This window comes from Parasteatoda tepidariorum, chromosome 11 (genome assembly GCF_982258835.1).
Source record: "Parasteatoda tepidariorum strain Cologne lab strain chromosome 11, Ptep-v5.0, whole genome shotgun sequence".
Taxonomy (NCBI): Eukaryota; Metazoa; Arthropoda; class Arachnida; order Araneae; family Theridiidae; genus Parasteatoda; species Parasteatoda tepidariorum.
This window is the reverse complement of record NC_141765.1, coordinates 35,558,585-35,584,988: the sequence shown is the minus strand read 5'-3', so window position 1 is coordinate 35,584,988 and position 26,404 is coordinate 35,558,585. Positions and strand designations below refer to the sequence as shown.

At 29.0% G+C, this 26,404-nt stretch overlaps 1 protein-coding gene across 3 annotated transcripts in view; it reads right to left on the bottom strand.

Annotated features, from left to right (window-relative positions):
- LOC107443699 (solute carrier family 25 protein Shawn) overlaps positions 1-26,404 on the bottom strand; it is a 47,460-nt gene extending 21,056 nt beyond the window's left edge. Inside the window, exons 1-5 of one of the 3 annotated variants that reach the window (XM_043042115.3) lie at positions 25,788-26,404; positions 20,771-20,928; positions 8,620-8,687; positions 5,018-5,151; positions 844-918 (exon numbers count right to left, since the gene is read on the bottom strand). In XM_043042115.3, the coding sequence (XP_042898049.1) occupies positions 844-918; positions 5,018-5,151; positions 8,620-8,687; positions 20,771-20,928; positions 25,788-25,881 (529 nt within the window). In that variant the 5' untranslated portion in view covers positions 25,882-26,404. Of the gene's footprint in view, positions 1-843; positions 919-5,017; positions 5,152-8,619; positions 8,688-11,929; positions 12,283-20,770; positions 20,929-25,787 lie in introns of those variants that run through there. The other 2 variants (XM_016057649.5, XM_071187784.2) reach the window with 2 other exon arrangements.

Sequence of the window (26,404 nt, the reverse complement as noted above, 5' to 3'; positions counted from 1 at the left end):
ATAAAAATAAATGTGCAAAATTGTTAACATTTCTAAGAGCACTTTTAAAATTTTTTTCACAAATGTACATCCTAAAACACACATTTTCAGAACCTAGATATTTTTTATAAGTAACGAAGCTACTACAAAATTCCAGGAAATAAACATGTTGGCCAACTAGCTAAAGCTGGATGATCCCTACTTCAGCCACCTCTGTCTATATTCTAATGTTTGTAGTTAAAACAAAGCAAAAGGCCAGTAGTACAATAAACAGCGATCACATAACTCAGTCCATAGGTTTGTTCTAAAGAAAACTTATTGCTCATCTTCTAAGAATCTCCTTATAGACGTGAGGCCACTACCAATTATAGACTCTTGAAATCACAGGAGTTCCTAGAGGGTCACATACACCACATCAGTGTGACCCCTTGCACGATTACCCTCTATGTTCATAGGAGAACTTTCTTGATATTGACTATATTGTATCATGTTCTCTCTTAATTAAAGCACCTTACTGTAGACACTTTTTTAACTGAGCTGAAATGCTAGTGAAAAACTGGTCATAACTCATTTCTTAAGTGTAGGAGAAAATAAATATCCAAGCACTGTTTTACAAATGTCAATTTTTAAACTGGTGTTACACACTTTCATTTTTTACTTATTTATTATTATTTTGTACAATATGTTTTGAGAAGTACCTATGTGCATGAAGTATTTGACTTAATCAAATTACTTTCAAAATAATTTTTTTTTTTTCCTTTTCAATTTCTCAGTTGTTTCATATAAGAAAGTCAATAAAGCAACACTTTCTTAGGTCAAAAATTCAATATTCATAAAATAATTTAAAAACATAAATCAACTCACTAAAGGTATCAATTTTTTCTGATTGCATTTTTGTGCGCAGAAATTCAATAGGGCTCACTGCAGTAACAGTTCCAGCTGAAAAGAAAATATCAATTTCAAATTATTGATGGCTATAAAAAATGGATAAGAGTATAACATTATAATTTTTCATATGTATATCCTAAACAATACTAAAATATTGAAAAATGTTTTTTTTTTTTTCTTTTTTTTTTGCTCTATGGCATCTAGCTAAAATCATGCTTTAATTTATTTGAAAGAAAAATTATTTTATTCATACTAAAATTTCTTTAAATGAGATATATGTATAACACTTTTGTTTTATTTTCTTTATAATTTATTTTCCTTATAAATTTAGAGGTTACTATGAAAATCGAACACACAATGTAGCTATGGAGGGGAAACTAGATTTGGTTTTGCCAAAAAAATGCCCAAAAGCACAAATTGCCCCTATAAAAATACATTATATTTCAAGATCACTAATGAATATTTTACCAAAAATCCTTATATTTTTTCTTAAAGAAAATGGAGTTTATATCAACAAGCATACATTATGTCTCACTATCAAAACTATAGTAGCTAATTAACTTAAGTTTGAGACTTTTATATGTCTGAAGTTATTGTTTTTCTATAGTATGGCTATAAAATATTTGTATTACATTGAGATTCAGATAATAGGAAAGAAGTCAAAAACTTCAAGAACATAACAGCATAAGTGCCACAGACAGCTATACTATGCCAAGCCTAAAGTTGGTGAAATCAAATGATGATTTAAATTTAGTCTGACTGAAAATAAGAGGAACAAAATAATTTGTAACTAATTCTTAAACTCACTTTGATTAAAATATATCAACTTCAATGCATTTTGTAACCTTTCTTTACATGAAAGTTGATCCATTTAAATTAAATAATCTTAGTTCTACATCCACTACTTTTATTTAATAAATAGCTATTATCTTGATTAATGTTTTATTATGTTCCTAAACTAATTAAACAGCTGGCCAGGTGGCCGAGTGGTTAGTGTGCCTGACTGCAAAGCCAATGGCTGCGGGTTCGAATCCCGCTCTTGGCATGGATGTTTTTCTCTCTGTGTTGTCTTCTGATGTGTGAATGTATGGCCCACCCTATGAACAAGCATTTGTGGCAGTGTGGCGTGAGTAATGTTGCTCGCCTCCGTGACTTTGGTTCACAGGTGCCCACTGGGTAACAATAAATGAGCAACACTTCCAACATCTTCTAAGGTGAAGAACAAAAGTTCAGTGCCTGCCATTATTAAAAAAAAACTAATTGAACAACAAAAAAATAACATGCAACTGAATAGTTTATTTTGCATTAGTAGTTTCCTTAAGAAAATTTTTTTTTCGAGATTCTAAAAGGAGAAGAATATTATTCCATGGACAATACTTATTGAGAAATGCTAGATTAAAAAAGAACATGTGAATCTTATTTTTAAGGTATTTATCAGGTTTTGAACTGAAATTGAAGAGAACTTGTCAATATCAAAGCAAGGTTAGAAAATAATCTATGAGGATTTGTGAAGAATGTCATCTCCTCCTTTTCTTGGCTCTATGGATCTGATAAGGATTATTATCGTGATTGCATAAAACTATTTTCTAGTTAAAAATGTAAAACGAATACAAGTAGTTGTTTATGCACATTAACTCAGTTCTATAATGGATCATCACAGAAGCATTAAAATTTACATCATCATACTAATTCTATAAATTTAATTAATTTAAATCGCATCATTCACACATACAGAGCAGCCAACTACTACATATTTTGTTAAATAATTTATAGAGTTGTAGGCAATTAAAAACCCAAGTTTTGAGAATTTTTAGTAATTTTGCCAACATTTTAAAAGCCTCACCAGGAGAGAGCTAGAACAAAGTGACCCTTCAAATGAAGTTCTGAATCATTTACATGTAGTGGTGTGGAAAGTAACTTTAAATCAAATTAATTAAATAATGAATCATACATTAAAGCATAAACTCAGCTATCACTAAAAGAAATTTTTTCAAAACACGTAGAAAGTTGGAAGCCCTGCACATTATATCAAATATAATATAAACGTTACATAATTACATAAGACATTATCAATAATTAGATCAGAATTATTAAACCTTACTTTATTCATTACATTAAGTTTGTACTCATTTTCTACAGATGTCAGAAAAAAGTGATAAAATAAATTTAAAAAACACTAAGTAGTCACTAAGTCAGTCTTTTTTTTTTTAAATTTTCAATTTGCTCAACTATTAAAAATCAGTAGTTATAAAACATTGAACATAATATTATACATTTAAAGCAGTTGTACGGAATTTTATATTTCCTTACTTCTACATCTCATAGAAAAATTTATGTTTGAAAAGTGCTTTGAATATTTAATTTAGAATGTTAAAAAGAAAAGTATATCTCAATTTCAGCAAAATCTGCAAAGATTTATTTTGCATAAATATTTAATACAGTGCGTTTCAAACCATGCCAAATCTACACTAAATAGTTTTTAGATACAGTATATTCAAGATTGTCAGGCTTAATCACTAGAGAAATCAGTGAAAATAAATAAGCATGAAAACTTAAACAATTTACTTTACAATAAAATAAATTCTATATGAAAAAAACTACTTTCAAGTAACATTATGACCAAATATTTTACTATAGCAAAACACTTTAAATAAAGGTAAATAAAATGCATAATTATTTTAATGGTATACAGTTTTTATGTAATTCACTTCTAAATTTTTTTAATTAATGTTTAATATTTAATTATACAAAATTGTCATAAATATTTATCTCATTTTATGATAAAACATAATCAGGATAAAATGAAAAACTACTTAATAAACACATATACATTCGACTTTATAAAACATATCTATTGCTTAATAAAATAAATTTTACTTGTGCCAGTAACAAATTAATTTTTTTTTTACTCTTGAAATCATAAAAAAAAATGCAATATTCAAACTGTGTGTTTAAAAAAAAAAGCAGAAAAATCCTCTGAGATTTTTTTCACAAATATGCAAAATTTCTATCTCAACCTTTAAGAAACATTTCTATTTTGGAAGTATTATTGACAACAAAGTAGGAATTGATGAGATATAATCAATAGAATAAATAAAGACAGAAGCAGCTCCACAATTCTCGACAAATTCTGGAAAAATAAAAATATTAGGACTTCAATTAGAATTTTTAATACCAGTGTAATATTTGTCCTTCTCTATAGATTGGAAACATAGCACTGCAATGATAATAACAAGGAAAACTTAGAATATTTATCAAAGTATTTGTCCACTGCAGCTTAAGAAGAAGCTTAAGTATCTGGTGGCTTCATAAAATTTGTAAAAAATAAATTTTTAAGCTTTAAGATATCAAGCATATATTTCAAGATATTTTCAAGCAGATATTTTTTCAAAGACATTTTTAAACTTTGCATAGCAGATGGAAACAAAAAATGGAAATAATTTGGTCATATTCTCTGTAAACCTGAGAAATTAAAATGAAACAGGTTATTTTTGCCAGAACCCTAAAGGCAACAGAAAAGGTTTAAAACAACTTGGGAAAGAAGGGTTGCAAATGAACTGAAAGCAATCAGCAAAATAAATAAGGAGGCAAAATATCTAGAGAGAAAGCAATGACAGAGGCCTTATGCTTCAATTCGAAGGGGAAAAAAATATGCATGTATGTTGTCTTTTCTATCTACAATGAATCAGAAACTGCTCTTTAGGCAATCTTGCTCATTGAAAAATTTGTAAATAATGACAAGAACAATAATGTATCTAAATTTAAATAAAATTACATTCTAATAATATGTTAATTTGCTATGAAATATATTTAGAGTCAAGAAAGGAATGGCAAAAATATTAAAAATCAAAAAAATATCTAGAACAAAGATAAAATATATTTTTTCTGCAAGCTCAATTTCAAAAAAAAAATTTAGGAAAAATATACGTCAGGCAAAAAGAAATTACTCATTCTAGAAAAATAATATGTGGCCATTAACTTAAATTTTGGAATGTTTCAATTAATGATATGATTTAGTTTTGATATAAAGCTTTCTTGAGTAAATTTTAAAGCTCTTTATAAGATCTATAAATGTTTTATTTCACTTTATAAGACTTTTACGTTTAATAAAAATTATAGATAAAACTAAGCATCAAGCAAAGTTAATAACCTCGAGCAGAAACTCCAGCAAACACTGGAATCCAAAAATCCATTTCTTTAGGTAGACTAGTACTATGTGCTAATTTCTCTCTAAATTTATCATACAATGTAAAATAAATCACAGTGGAAGGAACTGACATAAATCTAAAATAAATAAGAATAATGTAAGTTGTCACAGCAATAAAATAATTTAGAAAGAAAGTACGATTATTATTTAACATAAATTAGAACAAAAAATCATTAATTGAGCTTCTGCAACTAAAGAAAAAATAGTCAAAATCTGTCATAATTAATTTGCTACCTTGCATCATCACAGAACAGATTAGGAATCCTAATTATACACATACTGGATGATTCTATCACCCAACCTGCAACACTGAGGTGTCTATTTCAATGCATAAGTAAAAGTTCTAATAATAATGACAAGACCTCACTGACATTAAACAGAAAATCTATAGCTACAAAGCAATTACGCAAGAAAGAAAGATAGTGACTTCATAAAATTGCAGAATGTCTAATAATAATATTAAACAAGGAAATGACATTACTGTAATTTCAAGGAGATACGCCGCCCTGAGATATAAACCCTACCAGCAAGATTCTATCAAAAAGGAAAAGTTTTTATGAAAAAGGCAGCATCATCAGATATGCAACACGAAATTGTACAATCTGAATAATCTCAGAGTAAATGCATCTCTTACAAATAACAAATAATAAATTAAATAAATGATCAAACAGTTAAAATCATTAAAATGATTATTAAATATAAGATAAATGAATACACGCAGTCTTACTTTAAAACAAAAATGCATTTCAATAATTTTCATAATAAATTTTCAAAATTATGCTAACTCATACCATGTACAATTGTGAGCAATTCAAACGCAAAATAATCACAAATACATTACGTCAATATATACTAATTTAAAATATCCCAATTTTTTTCACAAATCAAGAGATTAAGCACCTGAAAATAATTAAAATAAGTTATTAAAAAACAATAAATTAATAAAAAGTATCTCAAAATTGTACAATCAGGATGGCATCACATCTCTCAATTGTAATTTGATTTTAAAAACTTAAATATCATTATATCAAATAAAAAATAATAACAGCTAAAAATCTGTACAATAATTCAAAAACAAAATATTTTAATATTAATTAAATAAAATAAACCTTGTTTTGTGCAAAATTATACTATGCATAACAATTGCAAAAGTATAATATTTCTTATTACTAATTTAAATTTTTTAAAATTTGAACATGAAAAAAATTGCTAAAAACCTTTGACACTGTCCCTGAGTACAAGTTTTATGCTGTATCTGTCACTGAAGAGTGTTAATCAAAAAAGGATAGAATCAAAGTTAAATTTTCTTAATTTAGCAACAATTTTAGTTAAGATACATAAGAAGTTTATTTAAATAATGTATTATTGTCAGGAGAAAATATCATATTTCCCGCAAAAAAGAAGGATTATAATATGCATCATTGGCTATCATTATCATTTGATCTGTCCTGTCGACACAAACTGGTAGGAAGAATATCATCACAAGCGTCAGAAGTGTACAAATAATTTTTTAAAAAATAATAATAATAAATAAAAACATAATCCCGTTTTTCCCAAAATTGGAGCATAAAATATTTGTGAACACATTATATCTTATTTCTTTCATAATTAATTTTAATATCCCAGTTATAAATAAATCAAATGATTGAAAAGCTATAAATTGTTAAAATAAACTTTAAATATACAGTAAATAAATACGATCTTTCTTTTAATCAGTGAAAAAGAAAGAAAGTTAAAAAAAAATAGACTACCTTATGTCAAAAACCAGCAATTCATGCATTATCCTTTTACCCATGTGCTAATTAAATTGCATTATTTTACTCAAGCATCTTTAAATTTCAAAATCATACATTTCCCAGACTAAAAATATGTATTCCTGGGGATAAAATAGAGTATTCATGGGGATATTGCGAGAAGGGCATTTGTCAACAACCTTTTAGTAAAAGAGGAGAGCATCCTAGGCACTGTCTCGTCACCTGTTTTCCCCTTTGTTAATTTTTAAGATTATTATTGATTCTAAAATGCTAGAATAGATTGCTGCAAAAGGAAGGGTGATAGAGAAATCAAAGAATAAAAATAGAATTTTCAAGCTTAAGTAGTAAAAGAAACCACCAGATAGGCCTTCATGAATGCTGTGGCGTATCTCTGGGAAATTACGGTAATAACACAAATCTTAAAAGTGATTCAAAAAGTTGACGATGTTAGAGTGATATATTCCTAACAACAGAGAAAGTACAAAAGATCAATTAAGGTTTTGAATAGTGTTGTCAAACAATTCTCACCAGCAAGTCTCTGCTTAACCATAGTTAATTTTACCATAGGCATTAAGGATAAAAATAATGTGAAACTGGTTCAATCGGGCTGAAAATTAAACTTTTAGTTTTAGGACAAATCTGAATTAAAGTTTCTCATTTAACTTCAGCACTAAACCGTACACAAAATAGTAAATAATTCAATTACTTTGCATGTCTGTGAAAAACCTGCTGGTGATTGATGAATACTTAGAGTATGCTTATCCGATTTCTTCACTTCATTTCATTCTAGTTTTCTGAAGCAACGAAGCACCTTCTATGGAATGAATATAAAAAAAAGATGAACAATGAAGAACTAAAAGAATATGCTATTGACAGCTGTAAGTGTATACAATAGAGTTCTTATTTTCCATGTCAATACTTGACAATTACAAGCAAATAAATTGGAATCAGAATGGTTTTTGAACCCATAGCCAGTTTAGGCTCTTTCATAAGATTTGTTGTTGTTGTTGTTAATTTACGTCGCACTAGAGCTGCACAATGGGCTATTGGCGACGGTCTGGGAAACATCCCGGAGGAAGATCCGAAGACATGCCATCACAATTTTGATCCTCTGCAGAGGGGGTGGCACCCCCGCTTCGGTAGCCCGACGACCTGCACGCGAAGTCGAGCACTTTACGGTAGCACAGTTTAACGAGGACAAATACCGCATACCCTCGGTCCTTACGCAGACTGATCCAAGTGGTCACCCACCCGCACACTGACCGTAGCCAGTGATGCTCGACTTCGGTGATCTGCTGGGAACCGTGTCTTAACGATCAGTCCACTGCGGGACTTCATAAGATTTAGAAAAGGAAATAAATATGCAAAGCATCACATTAAGGCAAATGAATAAAAAAGTATATACAAAGAAGAAGAAATAAAATGCAACTGAAGTCTTAAAACAACCAGATGTTTTCATTAAGCTTTTCTATAATTGAAGATTGTCATAACATTTAATGTTTACTCTTCAAGTCACTAAAATACTATACTGAAATAAATAATTTCTTCATAAAAGAAAAAGAGATTTGATAACTTATAAAATTTATCTATGACATTTCAAAATGGTAAAATTAACATGCTGAAGCTTAAAGTAGTTCGATTAATGTTTTTATGTGACAAAACTAGATCTTTTCAACATTTTAAAAGATAATAGGTACATATAAAATAAAATCATTGATTGGTTATTCAAACAATTCATCAGTAAAAAGTCCTAAATTTGTTTTAAATTAATATAAAATTTTTACAACTTACAAAGTTGGTACAAGACCACTCCATAAAGAGGAAATTCCTTCATACTTTGTTATTTTTATAAAAGCATCCTGTTAAAGAAAAAAAAATGAATGCAGTTAACTAATCACATTACCTAAGAAAATGAACAAAGCTAAAGCCCAGTCACACTCTTTTTAAAACTCATTTAATTTATATTAAAAAAATGTCACTTATTTGTAAAAACAAGAAATAATTGCTGTAACAATTCCTTACTTTCAAGCAAAACAATTTTATTTACAAAAATAACTGTTACAACATGATTAAAACATGCAAAAAGTGTTATCCATTTGAGTAATGGTAATTTTGGATGCATCTTCATCCCACTTTCTATCTAGAACATACTGCAGATAATCCTACCCTTATTCTAATATAACTTGCTGATCAGTAATAGTGTTGACTGTTTGTATTAAACTTTACACACATGCAAAATGTTCAGGACAGTTTTGACTTTCTCTTATATACAGTATATATATATATATATATATATATATATATATATATATATATATATATATATATATATATATATATATATATATATACACAGTGGTGGCCAAAAGTGTGGACATTTTTTGAAAGTTTCATGTTTTTCAACTTTTTGTGCTTGTAGAATATATTAATTTTCACTTAAATGGAATATTAAATTACTTAGTTTATATATTAAATGAAGGTGATTTAATGTAGAATTTAATAACAAAAACGGAATTAAAATATCTGTATTACAAAAAAAAGTTATACTCATTTTAGTAGAACAAACAAACACAAATCGTTTTGAATAAGACCTGTTTTGTAATAAAAGCGTACTAGCCAATTACAAACACTGTTTTTAGGACCAATCAAATGTCTGTAACTATAGTTTAGGTTATTTGGATGGTAAAAGGGTTATTGTTGTGGAAATATATTTTGCGGAATTATGCATACTAGTACAATTAAATAGAATATTGCCGTTTTTGAATATTTAAAGTCCTTTTTTTTAATTAAACTAATTTTAAACAATGTCATCAAAAAGAACTAATTGGACATCTGCAAAAAGAAGCCGAATTGTCATATTCAGAGAAAATGGCCTCTCTTATGCTGAAATTGCAAGACAAGTTGGTGGTTCAGTGACTTGTTCTGGTGTACGAAAGTTCTGTTTACGTTATGAAAAAACGAAATCAGTGGAAAATAAAGCCAAATCAGGTCGAAAAAATGCACAAGTGCTACTACCAATAGAAAAAGTAAACGGCTATGCCTTCAAGATAGAAAAATTTCATCAGATGCCATTAGATGTGAAATGAATGCTGCGGGTATTGCAGTAAGTTCAAGAACAATAAGAAAAAGGTTATCAGGATTTGGACTACAAGCTAGAATTCCAAGGAAAAAACCATATTTAAATCAAAAGCAACACGAAAAACGAGTTAAGTGGGCAAAAGAACACATTAAATGGTCAGAAAATCAATGGAAGCAAGTAATCTGGAGCGATGAGAGTAAAATATCGCTCCTTGGTAGTGATGGTAGAAATTATGTGAGACGTAGAGTAGGTGAAGCACTTCATCCTGATTGCATTGAAGCGACTACAAAAAAACGAACAAATGTCATGATTTGAGCATGTATGTCTGCAGACGGTGTGGGCCGAATTCAAGTGATTGGTGGCATCCTAAATGCCAAAAAAATTCATCAAAACTGTCCTGAAACCAAAATTGATACCTTCCATCAGGGATCTCTTCCCCAACCACGCACCATTTATTTTTCAGCAAGATTCAGCTCCATGCCACACAGCAAAAGTATGCAAATCATGGTTTCAAAATAAAGGCATAGATATGTTACCATGGCCAGGAAACAGCCCTGATCTCAATCCAATTCAAAATTTGTGGCGACGTTTGAAAATTCTTGAACGAAAAAAACATCCATCCAATAAAAGACAACTTATTGAAGCTATAATTGTTTCTTGGCGCCATGTGATTACGAAAGATGAACTCCAAACACTCATTCAGTTGATGAAAAGACGTTGTGAAGCTGTCTTAAAAAATAAGGGTTATCCTACTAAGTATTGATTGTGTAAGTATCACTTTAGAAAAATTTTAATCTAAGATAGATCTTATTAATAGTTTTGTAATATAGATATTGTAATACTGTATTTATTATTGAATTCTACATTAAATTACCTTCAATTTGATATATAAACGTTTGTATTTAAGTGAAAAATATTATATTCTACATGCACACAAAGTGAAAAACATGAAACTTTCAAAAAATGTTTACGCTTTCGGCCATCACTTTATATATATATATATATATATATATATATATATATATATATACAGTACGACCTCAAAAATTCGGACTCTTGCGTCCAGTTCATCAGAAAAAAAAAAATTTTAAAAATTTTTTTTAAAAATCGCTTAAAATATACATTTAAATGTAAGAGCTCAAAATCGCAACTCCACTTAAGCGGTAGATGAAGAGGTAGGCATGGGGAGTGAATGAAAGCTCAGAGCTGATAAGGAAATTCCAGTCATTCTTATCAGTTCTGTATAAATAACAAAGAATACAGAGGGGATTCTCCTCTATATTCTTCCATAGATAGGGCATGCAGGAGGAGGAATTCTTCTACCACTTTGTTTTTCCTCCTTGTAAAGGAAGAAAACTGGCGTCGGAGGTCTACACACGCGCGTTTAATCGCGAATTCGAAACTTCAATAATTCTATCAATTTAAGTAATGTATCTAAAATACGGAAATTTCGGAGATTCGGATCTTCCAAACCCCCCAACAGTCCGGATTTTCAAGGTTGCACTGTATGTATATATATATATATATATATATATATATATATATATAATATATATATATATATATATATATATATATATATATATATATATATATATATATATAATATATATATATATATATATATAATATATATATATATATATATATAATATATATATATATATATATATATATATATATATATATATATATATATATATATATATATATATATATATATATAAATCTGAAATTTAATAATAAAAAATATTAAATTATAAGGAAAAAATTACATTTATTACAATACAATAATACAAGATTTAAAACATGTTTTTATTGGATACAACATATTCACAACATAATCCTGTTTACCTAACTATATATAAAAAAAAACATAACTATATATAAAAAACCACACATAAAAAACATTTAAAAAAAACATATAATATACTATAACCATATATAAAAAACCATATAACATGCTATAACCATACATAAAATTCCATATAACATGCTACAACATATTCGTATTATATTTACTTCACGTTTTTTCTTTTTCATTTCATACAATTGTATGCTTCATAGGTTTCCTCCTTCGTCCATAACTAGACGGGTGGAGAGTCTTTTGTGAGTTTCAGAAGTATATGAGAAACTCGCAGCCTTGGCAGCACTATCTTATCAATCTAAATGAAATGTGCAGTGATAATTCAGTTTAAAAAACATTACTCCTTTTCTCAGATGGCAACACAACTGACATAAATCGGCATTCATCAAAACCCGGTTGATGTTGAAGGGACTCACTCACAGCTGATTCAGAATCTGATATCCTCTTAAGAAATCCAAATATTCTTCAGTCTTGATGAGAAGAAAACATATTGGTCACATGGATCAATCTGCAAAATGAAACACAACGATTAACCTGGCAAAATAAATCACAAGGATCAATCTGATGAAATCCAACAAATGTTGATTGTATTTACATCAGCAAAAAATGTCTCTGCTAGAGGGCCAGTTAAAATACTTGATGGGCAACTAAGATTCCCTGAGGGTAATACTCCTTGACAGTCACTCTTTGAAGAATCCAAAATTGTTGTACCGCAATGGTTCTGGCATTGGTAGCCATACAAGCAAAAGTGACAAATAAGTTGTTGTGTGCCAGTAACAGTACATTCAAGGTCCTTCTGATTTTTACGTGTCGTACGAAGGTGATGCCGCATTCTTTTTCAAAAAACTGCTTTTGAGCTGGTGATCAGACACCCAATAGGGGATCTTTTAAAGTCAGTAGGTCTTGCATCACATAGTGCATAGTCGCTTTCCAACTCGCCACATCCATGCGAAAGACTGTGGGGTTGACTATGTCGGCAACATCTTTGCACAGATGATGCAGTTGTTCTTTGTTGCCATTCAAGCATTGAGTGTGATGATCCTTGAAAAGAGTAGAGTCTTTTGGCAGGTTCATTTCTAAAATAGACCAAAAGGACCATTTCCTGCACTAAATTCATGAACGTTCTGAGCTTGAAAGTTTCCACTGTAGTAAAATCATTTTTACAATGCTGAAAAGCTCCTGTAAGGCAGTAATTCAACTGTTGCTGTATATCCTCCCCACAAAAAACATTAGCCATTTTTATCCACTTGATTTAGTTAAATATGAAAGATAAAGACATTGTACTGAAGATTCATGTATAGTATAGTTTTAATAGATCGATGTAAAAAAGAAATTAATAATTAACCTAATTCAATTCCCCTTTCTTGCGTGTAAATACAATTTCTCCTCATGATTTATACAGTCATCAATTTAGTATCAGACAACATAAATAATTTTAGAGTATCATTTGTCTTATAAAAAATATTAGACATTTTAATAAACTTGATTTAGTCAAATATGAAATGTTAAGATATTGTACTGAAGATTTATATATAGTCTAGTTTTTATAGATCAATGTAAAAAAAATTAACAATTACTCTAATTCATTTCCTCTTTCTCGAGTGTAAATACAATTTTTCTTAATGATTTTATACACTCATCAATTTAAGTATCCGATAACATAAATAATTTTAAAGTATCAATCATTCATGGAAGATTCCATTTGGAAATGCATTCTTGAGTAGCCTTCATCAACATTTTAATAACTTCTAATAATTTTCTTGCCATTGAAAATACTCCCTTTCATGGTAAACCAGTTTTCTTGTCAAAGTTGATGAGTACATGTCCCAAAGCTATTGTGAATGCCATCTGATCTACAGAATTTTCAAAAATGGTTGCTGAAAATAACTCACATTTTTTCTTTAAAAAATTGCTCCAATTATCCGTATTTCATTAATTTTTTTAAAAAATATTCTATAGCATCACCTTTTTGCATAGCTTTTACCACGTAGCATAGTTTCATATTACAATAGAATCATCCTCGATTGTATTCGAAATATTTATTAATAATGTTCTGATCTACATATTTTTTCCAAAAAAATTATTCATATCGTATTTTAACGCTAAAGCCCAATTTGCAGCTACATCAATGTCTTTACAACATGCATAACATCCTATTAGCATATGAAATATATCAAAAGAGATATTGCAATTTAAAAAATTTTTTACAAATTTCTTGTGAATAATTTCAATTAATTTTTAAATAAAAAAAGGTCAATTAACTATAAAAACAAGAAATAATTGCTGTAACAATATAGTACTTTTAAGCAAAACAATTATTACTTAAAATTTTTAAATTATTTAATAAATGGCTTAAACATTGTATATACTGAACACTTTGTAGATACATTACCATTTAGAATAGTAAAACTGCAGATACAATACAATAAATAGAAAGTATAATTTTATGAATTTAGTCAGTATTTTTTATTCTTTTGTCAGTAAATGATGATTAAAAAAAAAAAACAGATTTTATAAAACTCAATAGCATTCTTAAAGTTATTTCAGAAGTAGTTTAAAAAAGTGTTAAAAGCTTGATAATTATTAAGCTTTTAAGAATTTCTTTTTAAACTCCCATTATTTTGACAACAATAATGCTATTTAATAAAGAATGTGAGGGTGATTTTGTCAATACATTAACTTTTGCCTTAGGTAATATAGAAAAATCTTGTTTATAATGTATCTTATAATTAGGGCTGCAGGTATGCGGTCCGCGAATTTCTCAATATGTCTTGACTTTAGCGAAAATTGCTTAAAATTTGATTTTTTTTTCATTTATTATTTTTATTAAACAGAATTTTTTATTTTCCTGAACCTTAAATTGAACATGTAAAATTGATTAGATATTTAGGGGAGTGAATCAATAGCAAAATGACATGAAAATAGTTCAGAGATAATCACAATCTTGTCAACTAAGGTGGTCTTTCTACACTTAGGGAGGGTAAGTAATTACCTTCCTGAAGTCAGTAAGAGTACAAAAGAAATTGGAATCACAAGAGAAGGAAAATGTTATAAATCAAATCTTAGACAGAAAAATTGTTATACATGCTATTGCACTGGGCAATGAAATTTCCACTGCCTTTCTACATATCCAGTAAATTTTTCCTAGGCGACTTCTTGTGATTTCTTAAATATGGATCAGTTTCTTAGATGAAGGGGGGCAGTAGTTAGTAGGGATTTGTAACTAGTAGTTTGAATGTAGAATGTTTGAGTTTTCACAGCAATTACTTCTTACAAAGCAACGGTCAAGGAATTGCGCGTTGGTGAAGGAAAATTGATCGAGTTTTGGAAATCAAAGAACCAACGTTCCAAAAGTGGCAATTCGAAGTTTGTCGGTGCCTGAAAACAGCGTTGACGCAGAAAGATCGTTTTCTAAGCATAAAAATGTATTAAGTGATGAAAGACGAAGGATAAATGAGAATAATCTGACAATGTACAATACTTTGTACCAAAATTCTGTTCATTTAAATAAAAATATTAATATTGCTTGAAATTCAAAGAAATACTTTTGTTGTGCATTTGTAAGATTTTTTTATTATTTGCACAATTTCTGTCTTTTGCATCATTTAAAAAATAAATTTTTTTATGTTTAAAATTTATGTAATTTTCAAAATTTCCCACAATTTTTCCGCGAATTTGGGGTCTTTTTTCCCGCGACAAACTTGCAGCCTTACTTATAATTAACTTAATGTTGATAATTTTTACAGTAAAACCATACATTTATAAATACAAATTAACATCCAACAAAGAAAAAAAAAATTTAAAAATAAAAATTTAGAGAGAGTTTCATATTGTAATTGCATGGGAAAATATCATTACAGTCCTCTCACTTAAATGCTTTAAAAATACATGAAGAAAATAATGACTTTAAAGCATCATATTCCTTTACACAACCCACATCACCTAAAAACATTAGAAAGCAAAAGTTTATATGGATGAAAAATAAAAATAATATTTTGGAAACTATCACAACTTATACTAGAGTCCCCCAAGTATATATATCAAACTATCTCAAAAGATATAAAGTATATTGCTATCTTAAATAACTGCAACCCACTGACCAACTTAAGATTTACAACATGAAATTTCAGCTAACTTTTTTACTTTGTTTTTATGTGTTTATTGCGGGATTTTTGATTTCTTCAATAAAATGTCAACTTTTGATAGACTTAATGTGTAATGTCTACAAATTAAATCAGTTTCACAAGATATGCAAAAAAAAGTTCTAGCAAACCTAACACTGACAGTCGAACCTCTATTTAACAAGTCGCTAAATCTCAATAAAAAGTTCGCTGTGTTGAAAATTCGTTAGATAGAAAATCACCATTTGAAATACTTAAACACAAAACAGGTTTTAAGTTCATAAACACTAGACCTAATTAAAATAGCAATTAATACACCTTGATCTTGTAAATTATTATTTATTATTGAATTGTTTCAAATGATTTTATCATTTACATTTACATTATTAACATTTTATCATATGAAGGTTTGGTGATTTCTTCATCATTTCCGTCTTCCTCACAATTTATGGCCGTATTGTTTTTATTTTTCACACTGTCCAAAATACCTGATTCAGTTAATGCTTCTGTGGTTGCAGCTTCAGAATCAATAAAAAGAAAATCATTAATCAGTACATCATCATTAATTTTGTGGTTCTCTCTTAGCTGTACCCATGGTATTCTTTTCTTCTAAAATACTTCACCTTTTAAATTCTTCCTGTTAATAAGCACGCATTAACTCAGTACTATACTTCAATCGAAAACTATATTTCCTTGAAACTTTTTGTTCAAGTCAAACTTTTATTCTTGAACTTTTTTTATCACCTAAATCTATACAATGTATCTAAAATTAAGAAATATCAATGAGTAGTTAAAACTAAAACTGAAAATTTCTAATATGTGTAAAAGTTTCTTTCTTTTCTTTTTTTAAACAAATAACCACATTTTTATTTATACTTAAAAAAAATTTATAAAAACTAAAAAAGAAAAAAACGTAATCAAAACTACAAAATTCAGATATTTATACTGTTAAAATTATAACTTAAAACAATTATGCAAACATTCTAAATTACTGAATTCATAATAAGAATATAAAGAAAAAACAAAAATATCAAGATTTTAAAATGAAAATTTAAAAACGAATATAAAAATGTAGTTAGGTTTCGGGAAAAAAAGACCAATTTTTTAGATTTTTAGTCTTACTTTTGAAAGTTCATATTTTGATTTTCTGAATCAAAACTATCATTGGAACAAAAAGCAGATTGATAGTTACCAAAACACTTTATGAGGATTATTTCAACTTTAAATTAATAATATTTTTATAAAACTAATAACAGCCATAAATTTATACTGAAGTTTTAAAATTTAGCATTCTTACATTGACGAACACTGTTCTCATGTAAAATAATGTTTTTTTTTATTATTGTTTGAAATCTGTTAAAAAAGAACTAAACATGCAATAACAAAACCAAATGAATGAAGCACATTACAAGTTTTTCAAAAGTAATTACAGTCCCTTAGGTCAACACTTCCCAATTTTACTCAGCTATGGAACTATAAATGATCAATCTTTCTTTGGCAGACCCCTAAAACTTATTGAATAAATTTCATTAGCAATTGTAAACATATTAATCAACTAAAGACTATTAATTATTTTGAAAATATTTAATGAATGAAGTATGAAATTTTTTCATTGTATTGTTTCATCAATACTAGTCTTAATATTTTATTTTATTTTATGCCAGATAATTGAATTTACAGGTTTGGAGCCAGCTATGTTACCAACTTAATTTTAGTGTTATACAAAAGCTGAATATGAATGTGCTGAATTGTGGTTTTCGTTAGAATAAAAATGAAAATAAAGTTTGAAAGCGTTTATCAAAGAAAAAACATATTCCTTGTTGAATCTGATTATTTTTAATCGATGCAAAGTACTAATACAATTTTTCATATATGCTTATATTTTTCAGAATTCATTTAATATCTTGCTATCAGACAAAATATATTTTTTAATTTTTCTCTTCTTTCTTCACAAGCAATTAAATTCAATAATTTCCAAAAAATAACAGAAATAATAAACATATAATAGATAATTAAGTAGATAAAAATTTAATTACAGGTTACGAAAACCATAAAAGAATTGGTACTGCAATTAAACCTTACTCTTCTGTAGAAAAGAGGACTCTATTTTACCTTGGAGTTACATTTTATTCAATTAGCGCCATCTAAAGTGTTTTACAGGCACTTTTCATAATTTGGGACTAAAATTACACAAAAGTTGGACAGATACAAAATGAGGCGTGAAACAAAATCAACAAATTATTCTAAGAATATTGATTATACACAATCAAGTAGACACTCATACTACAATAGAATATGTATGCATTTATCTCTGCAACGCTTTTATAGTATAGTGAATTCTTTAAAAAGTTCAGATGTGTGTGTTCGGGACAATGGATGGTAATAACATTTCACGTATACAGTATTTTTCGGCGGAAGAGCCGCGGCGCTATCGAAAAAAAAGTTGTTTTTTTCCTACATGCGGCGCTTCCGATGCAGCGGCGCTTCCGACGAAATATTTTTTAGTAGCAAAAAATTTGTCAAGGAAAGTTATTTAAGATTAATTAATTTTCTGAGAGAAAGACTATTAAAAAAAATTAATAACGAAGTCGACGAAATATTCGCCGTATCGCGATCTGCAAACTTTCGGCAGCAGCCTATAAGAAAATAAATAAACGAAATAAAAATTTTGAAAAAACATCGCATAAGGAGAAAATTTAAAAGGTATGCATCTTGTATCCACCCCCAGCTTAAAGAAAAATCGCAAGCTAGAAATCTATTTAGCGTCTTGTCAATTGAACGAACAGAAAAGGAAGAATAGGACCCTAAATTCGACACTCACGGGACTGACGAAATGCCGAACTTCGGATCTCTTTCAGAAATTCCAATATGGCCCCCAAATATTACTCTAATTCAATTCCACTGTTAATTTCAGAAAAACCAATAAATTTATTCAAGTTTCGATCGTAGATTATGATGGGTGAATTTAAAACTGACCCATCTTAAGAGAAATTTTACTAATCAAAATAATAATCTATATAATGTAATCAAGAAGAAATAATCCGATTCCTATGAAGAAGAAATAATCGTTTCTTCTTTGGAGCGAGATCATAGTTCTCGGTTTTTCTTTTAGATAACATTTTGTTTTAACAAAAGACGCTTACCTCGCAAGAAGAAAAAAAAAAAAAAAACTAACAGGGAACTACAAAAAAAAAATTTACAATTAATGCTAAGAAACTAACAATGAATAACAACAAAAAACAAGCTAAAAACTAATAACGATAAAATAAAAAAAACAAGCAAGCAACAATTAACAAGAAAAAATAAAAAGCGGCAAAATAAAAAAAAAATTTATGAATCGAATAAAAAACCGCAAACGGGATAGAATTCATTTTGTTGTCCACGTGGTAGTTTCAATGTCAACTGGGTGTGGCCAATTTATGGTCAAACAGAGGAGGGAAATGTGGGGGCAAATCAGTAAAGCACAGCTGTCAAGATTGATTGATCAGTTTTTTCCAACTTCCATTTCTTTATTTTGTTCATTGGAAATGCAGGTGTTTTTAATTCTCACTTTATTTTAAACTGCTTTAGAAACAGAAGTTTCCTTTGACACAGATTTTTTTTTTTTTTAAATCTGTTTTTTATTTTTAAAAGATACCGTTCATTTTTATTTTTATTTTTAAAAGATACCGTACCTTCAACAGAATAAAATTCCAAATAAAAAGAATATAGCTGATTTTTTTTGTCTTATCAATATAAATTTCTTAAAAAAAAAAAGAAAAAGATTAGATCAGATTAAGTGCCGAATTTTGGAATGCTGGATTAGGGGTCCCATATACTTTTCTTTTCCCCAACCCCTTTAAAAAAATAACTGATTGATTCCTCCTAAACAGCTCCAATAGAAATGACACGTGGAGGAGGTGGGGTACACCAGGGCCGCCTCTCTTTCTAAGTTGAGTCACATTGGGTTAAATCCATTGAAGGAGAGGGCATTCTACCCACTAAAATTCCACCCCCAAAGATTGTGAAAGTGAAACTTATTTCCCCTTCGGTCATTCCTTCAGAATTTTTTTGGGGCCTGCTTAGTTATTTCTTGTTATTATTAGTTATTTCGTTATTATTAGCTGTTTCGTTATTATGTATTAGTTTTTCCTCAAATTGTTAACGGTAATAAATTTTAAAATCTTTTTATTTTAAAATCTTTCTTTTAATAAATTTTTATTTTATGGCGCGGTGCCAACTGGTAAGAACAACTTTATTTTATATAGTTTCGTTGTTTTCTTTTTTTTTTTTTTTTTGCTGAAAGAGAATTTTTTTATTATAATTCAGAAATTAAAACTTTACTTTATGAAATGCATACAAAAATTTAATTTTTTATTATACTGATATTCTAAATGGTAATTTAAAGGTCTCTTCTAAAAGAATGCTGATATGCGCGGTTTAGCGGCATTGCGGCGCTTACAATAACTTTTTTTTTTTAAAATTTCATTTTCATCGAAGTGCGGTGCTTGCGATGAAGCGGCGCTTTTGCCGAAAAATACGGTATATATTTTTAATGATATAACTTAATTACAAAGAGTGACTGAAGCATTTTTTTTACTTCTTGTAAGTATTTTAAGCACAACATACCATTAAATAATGAAAATAAATATTTTACTGAGAAATACTGCTCAAGGATGCAAAAATTAACAAATCGAGAAAATAATCCATACAGGATCTAGTTTTATCTAATTTTATTAAAATACCCAATAGTTTATCATTGATAAAATAGCTGATTGTCTAAATGCATATAATTCTAATACACATTTATGCTCAGGAAATTAAATTTGCTTCTCAGAAATTTTTAAGGGAAAAGTAAAATTCTTTATTAAATATAGGAATAGAAATTATACTCACCACTGTACCTTTGAAATGCATTTTACAATGTGAAACACATTTACCATTGTAACATAAATCATCCCAAAGACAATTATAAGGAGTGCATAATGACTTTACTGCTTTTCCTTCTTTAATCTGAACCTGAAGTCGTGTTTTAACAACATCAAAAGGAGTTACTAAAAAGAATGAATGGCAAAACATTTTTTAAAAAAACAAATAAAATAATAGACATTATATTATACGTTATTATAACAATAATGTCCATTTTTACTTTCAGAGGTAACAGACATCAAGAAATAGTAAATTATTGCCACATATACAGAGCTGGCAACTTGTATGGTCGTAAGGAAAAATTTACCGAGTAAGAGGAAAAATAAATAATTAAAGAAAAAAGAACTTTCTAAACATTAATCTATTTCTTCAACACTTAAAGGGTATAGATTCAGGAGACCTGTCTACACTTTTTTTGGGGGGGGAGAGGGGGGTTATCATTAAGTTCAGCGATAGATAATAATAGTCTGGCATTTGTTAGAATGTAAACATCATGGAGATGTAAATGTAATTATGGAAAAATCGTACATATAGCATGATGTAAATGAGGTTGTATAGTAGGTTGAAATTTGAGGTTTTGATAATGTTTATGACAGTTTTGTAATTGGGCATACAAGAGAAATGCGGAGAATGTATTGGAGGTAGAAATTTGATGATGTGCGCAGATAGATGTCACAGATTGTGTAGATGGGAGAAGATGATTGGCATAATGAATGTTTTATTGGTGTTTTTTTTTTCTATGTAACATTAACTATGGGAATTAAATCTTTAAATTTTGGTTTTTAGATAGAATTTGACATTAATTTTCTGCAGACTGATTGTTTTGGTAGGCATTTTTGTTTCGTGAAGTGACTTTGAGTTGCATTTGTGTGAATTTGATTGATGCATTTTTTTAATATATTTTTATTTTAAATAAGAGTTTTATTTAATGTATTTAGGATTTTTTGGGAGATGAGTAAATTTTTTTATAGTTTTCTGTAGAGTTTGATGCAGAAATTGAAGTTTTGTTATGGTTACAGTTTTCTTAAGTTTTTAGTGTTTTTAATAATAAACTTTTAGGGGATTGGTTTGATTGATGATGATGTTGTCAAATAAAAAATTCAAGTATTTGTGGAATGCTCTTATGAACAATTATGTGCTTAACTTGAAGATTTATGGTTACTCTCCAGCAACAAGGGGAGTTTTTTATATTTATATTTTAAGGGGATTTTACAAAATAGTTTTTTTTCTAATTTTCTGCAAATCATTTACAAATTTGTTGCCTAGAGGTAATGATGAATGATTGATACAGTAATGATTCAACAGTATTTTTAATTTCTATAATTTTAAAATAGATGTTTTTTGGAGCAAACTATGCACTTATCATGGAAGGGGAGGGCCCAGAAGCAGAAAGTGCCTAAATCTGTGACGTACGTCGCAGAACAATTGAAGTCCTGCAGAACAATTTGCATCTTGAATAAGTGACAGCGTTTTTCTGCAAACCAACCTCCCACACCCATCTGCCTCCAGTAGTCTTGCAGAGCAATCCCCAACCCTAAACTCTTACATTCTTCTGTGGACCATAATGACCTGAAGGTTTAAAAACTTCCTCTCATAATCTTGCAGAACATTTCCTCCCACTTCATCCATCACCCCCACTTTCCTCTCTAGCAATGAATAGATCAGGATAGGATACTTTCCCATTGACTTTTGTAACTATGCTGGTCATCTGCGCAATGTATCACAACTTGAAACATCTGCTAAAACAAACTTCAGTAAAATATCTGCATGTGAGTGTGATAGAGTTGCTTGCCTTGAATGTGATGAGCAGATTATTTTGAAACATTTAAAACTTCATTACCAGTGACAACATCCTGAGAAAACTGTAAAATACAATTCAATTCAAAAAAAATTTATTTAATTTTTTTCAAGTGTCAGTATGAATTGGTTTTACAAAGTGCAGATGATACTGCTGCCTAATTTTTTAAAATCTTAAAGTTTGTCTTCCATTCTAAAGAAGTTTTCATCACTTTCATCAACGATTACAAAGCCCTTGTTGCTGCCTGTGAAACAAGTGGAAATGATGGCCTTAGGCACAAATTGTTGTGCAAAAGAAACTTATTCCGTATTCTTTTATTTTCGGATGTAATTTCCCTATTAGCATGTAAATCAAAACTGGTTCAGACTTCAGACCTTTTACTATGGGAACATGCCGACCACATCAGCAACCAGAAGACTTCTCTTCACATTATAAAAGAGAAGACTTCTTTTCACATTATCCTCATTTCAAATGTAGAAAGCATAGAAGAATTCCAAGATATAGTGAAGTCATTGCCTTCTTCATTATTTAAAAATACTAAGAGTGCATCACAAATGTTTGGCAAGGAAAGTATGGATAAGAGGAGTTCCTCTGCCAGATTTGCCTGTTAGCTCCAAAAGACTACGCTCTGCCTTAAATAATTCTGAGCTTTCTATATTTTCCTCAAATGCAATGCAAATGATAATCTACATTTATTCCATGTTGGAACAGTATAAAATATAGTTTGAAAAAAGAGGAAAACGTTGATATTGTCATTAAACGAATGAAAATTCTCCTTAGCTTTAACCACTTGCTGTTTTCCAGGAATGATGTTGCTTTAGAAGAGGAACATTTGACACCCTGCACAAATTTCAGCACATTTATCAGTAATCTCCCTCTCCCATATCTTTGCTATTCTGAGGAGGAAATTAATGAATCAGCTTTTGGCTATAGCATTTTAATAAAATGGGTGTATCAGTTTTTAGCAGACAGCAGGAGAAATTGATCACCATTTTTATCAAAAGAGCTTCTAAAGCAAGCTGTAAAACAATTAAATTCAGAGATTTCCAATTTCATAACGCTTATGACATTTATATTTTCCATTCCCATTTCAAAAGCAATTTGTGAATCGTGGGGATCCACGATTGAAGAAGTTGTTGAATCAAAAGAACACCGAATGTTTGTGTTTGCAAATGGTGCACCATCTGGGCACTTGCAGCTTCAAAAGATTTTTAAGACAGCGCTCATTTTAATGTTCGGACCTTCATATCATAGGCAGTTTATTAATAATTCATCATCCTCATTAACAGAATTTCATACTTCAAAAGTGATTGAAAAAGTAACAAATCAAGAATGTTTGCCTTGGTTTAAAAAATAATGTAGTGTATCTGTGTTTGATCCTGTATTTTAATAAATGAAAACATAGTATTTTAACTTAAAGTTGACATTTTTTCGCTGTGAAATGCTTGCAGAACATTTGCATAAATTAATAAGTCCTGTTGCAGAACATTTGAAAATATTCTGTTTATGGGGGGAGGGAATCCTAAGAGGTGGAGAGTTTAACTCTTCTAAGAGCCAGATCATGTGATGCTTTGGCCAGTTTTCCACCTAATATGCTAGGCAAACGTTCTGATTCGTTCGATCGAAAAGCACAGGCCTCTTTCTTTTTTTTTCTTTCATTTACGTCATTTGTGACTGTGTTGAAAGTTCAGCAGAATGTGTTTCTTCAATAAGGTTTTTTATTTAAATTAATAATTTATAAAAAGTATTTATTTCTTAATAATTATATTTTTTTAATTTCAAAGGCATTTTTTTGTTGGTTTAAGATCTGTATCTAAAAAATTATTAATTTATTTTTGCCTTCTCTTTTTACTCAGGGTATATTCCTTAATGATGCAAGCTTTTTTCGTTGTATTTTTAAAACTTTTGTGTGTAAATAAGATTAATGTGTCTTTACTTTTACTAATTATTGTTGCTTTAAAAAAAATAATAAAAATAGAGTTAGTATAATTTTGCATGAAATTAATGTTTAAAAAAAAAAACATTTTCTTTTCAATTAATTTGTTTATATTACAGCAAAATTGTATACTAAGTGTTATAATGTTTAAATATTGAAAAAAAACGTATTCTGTATTCAGTATTAATGATTATTTTTTTAGAACTCTATAACCATAAATCAAGGCTTATCTAAGAAATTTTTGGCCGAAATTTTAGTTTGATTCATTATTCTTAGCAAAAAAATAATTTTAGTTGTTTTTTAATAATTATAATTATATTAACATGAATGTTCCCTTAAGAGCATAGTATATAATATGCAATAAATGTAAAATAATTACGTTTGCTGAACTTTATATTTCAAATAAATAGAAGCAACTTAACATTTTCCAAATGGATTAGCTTACTTGAATAGAGATTCTATAAGTAAGTGTTTATTTATGTTTATTTTTAATTTTCTATTTCATTATTCTTGTTTCACTCTTGTACTTGTTTATTCCTAAGTTAACATTCTGCATGGGATGTTTTTTTCTCTCCTTCATACATCAATTTCTTCCCAGTTTCTGAAATCACGACGATAACACTGTTCTTTTTTTTTTTTTTTTGATCCTCTCCTCTTAGAAGTGCCTTTTCTCTCCCCCTTCCAATCGTGATACCATAATCGGTCACCAAGAGGTTGGCGACACTTTGCCTATTGAATGGCCAAGTGTTATCAACTATGGGGATATTTCCGTTTTGTGATCTGTTGCCCCAACTACAATCGCCAAGGTGCCATATATATATCAAACTAGCAATTTTTTTAAAAAACATAGAGTGTTTACCCGTGGTTGCTACGAGGTATATTTTTCGAATTGGTCCCTTTCTACAATATTTTTTTTAGTATCTTGGGGGCGGCTGCCCGGAAGTTGCCAAGGCTTGATGATTATACTGCCACAGATTACGATACGGAAATTTCCCCGTTATGATAAAAATCCAAATAATTAGCATGTAACAGAAAAATATTTGATTCAAAGATATAAAAGAAAAATAAATGCTGAAAAATGATAAATTAACAATATTATGATCTTGGAATTCCTAAAGGCACATAATTTAAGAAATTAAATACATCAAATTCACTGATCCAATGCATGAAACATATCCTAACATACATATATATCCTTCAATACAAATCCTTAAACAAGAAAAATACATATTTGAAAAGCACTTATATACCGAAAAAGGAAGTCAACACAGCACCAGAACAGGATGATATTATAAGTTCAGATACTGCTAATGAGCTATCAGGCTTCAGCTTCGCTTCAATCATTATTTTTATTAGTTAAAATGAGCACCTTTTTAAAAATAATAATCAAAAGGGGAATTAATTAAGTAACCATGACATTTAATTTATTTTAAATACTTCGCACTGGCACTTCGACCCGTGACCTCCTTTGTGTACAAAATGAAATCTTCAGACTCCTTTATTACGCTTTGACCTTTATTATTTGCAGCTAGGAAGTCCAGTATAAGTTGCATTTGGGCTATCTCAATCATCGCTTTTAAGTCAAGTATTAACCAATAACAATCGCTTTTGCTGCTTTGAGAAAATTTCCTTCAAAAATAATCTGCTCATTTAAAGAAATTAACTCTCTTTTTCTTACAAAAACTTCTCAATTATAATTTTTAAACACTTGTTCCATTTATTTGCATGAAAATGCATGAAAATTAGAGAAAACCTAAAATTACGCAACAGAGAACATAGAAGAGGAGAGATGAGAGACGCACACGCGTGTAAAAAATGTTCATTCGGCCCTGGAGGTTGTGTTGTTGGAGGCTTGTGTGGAATTGGC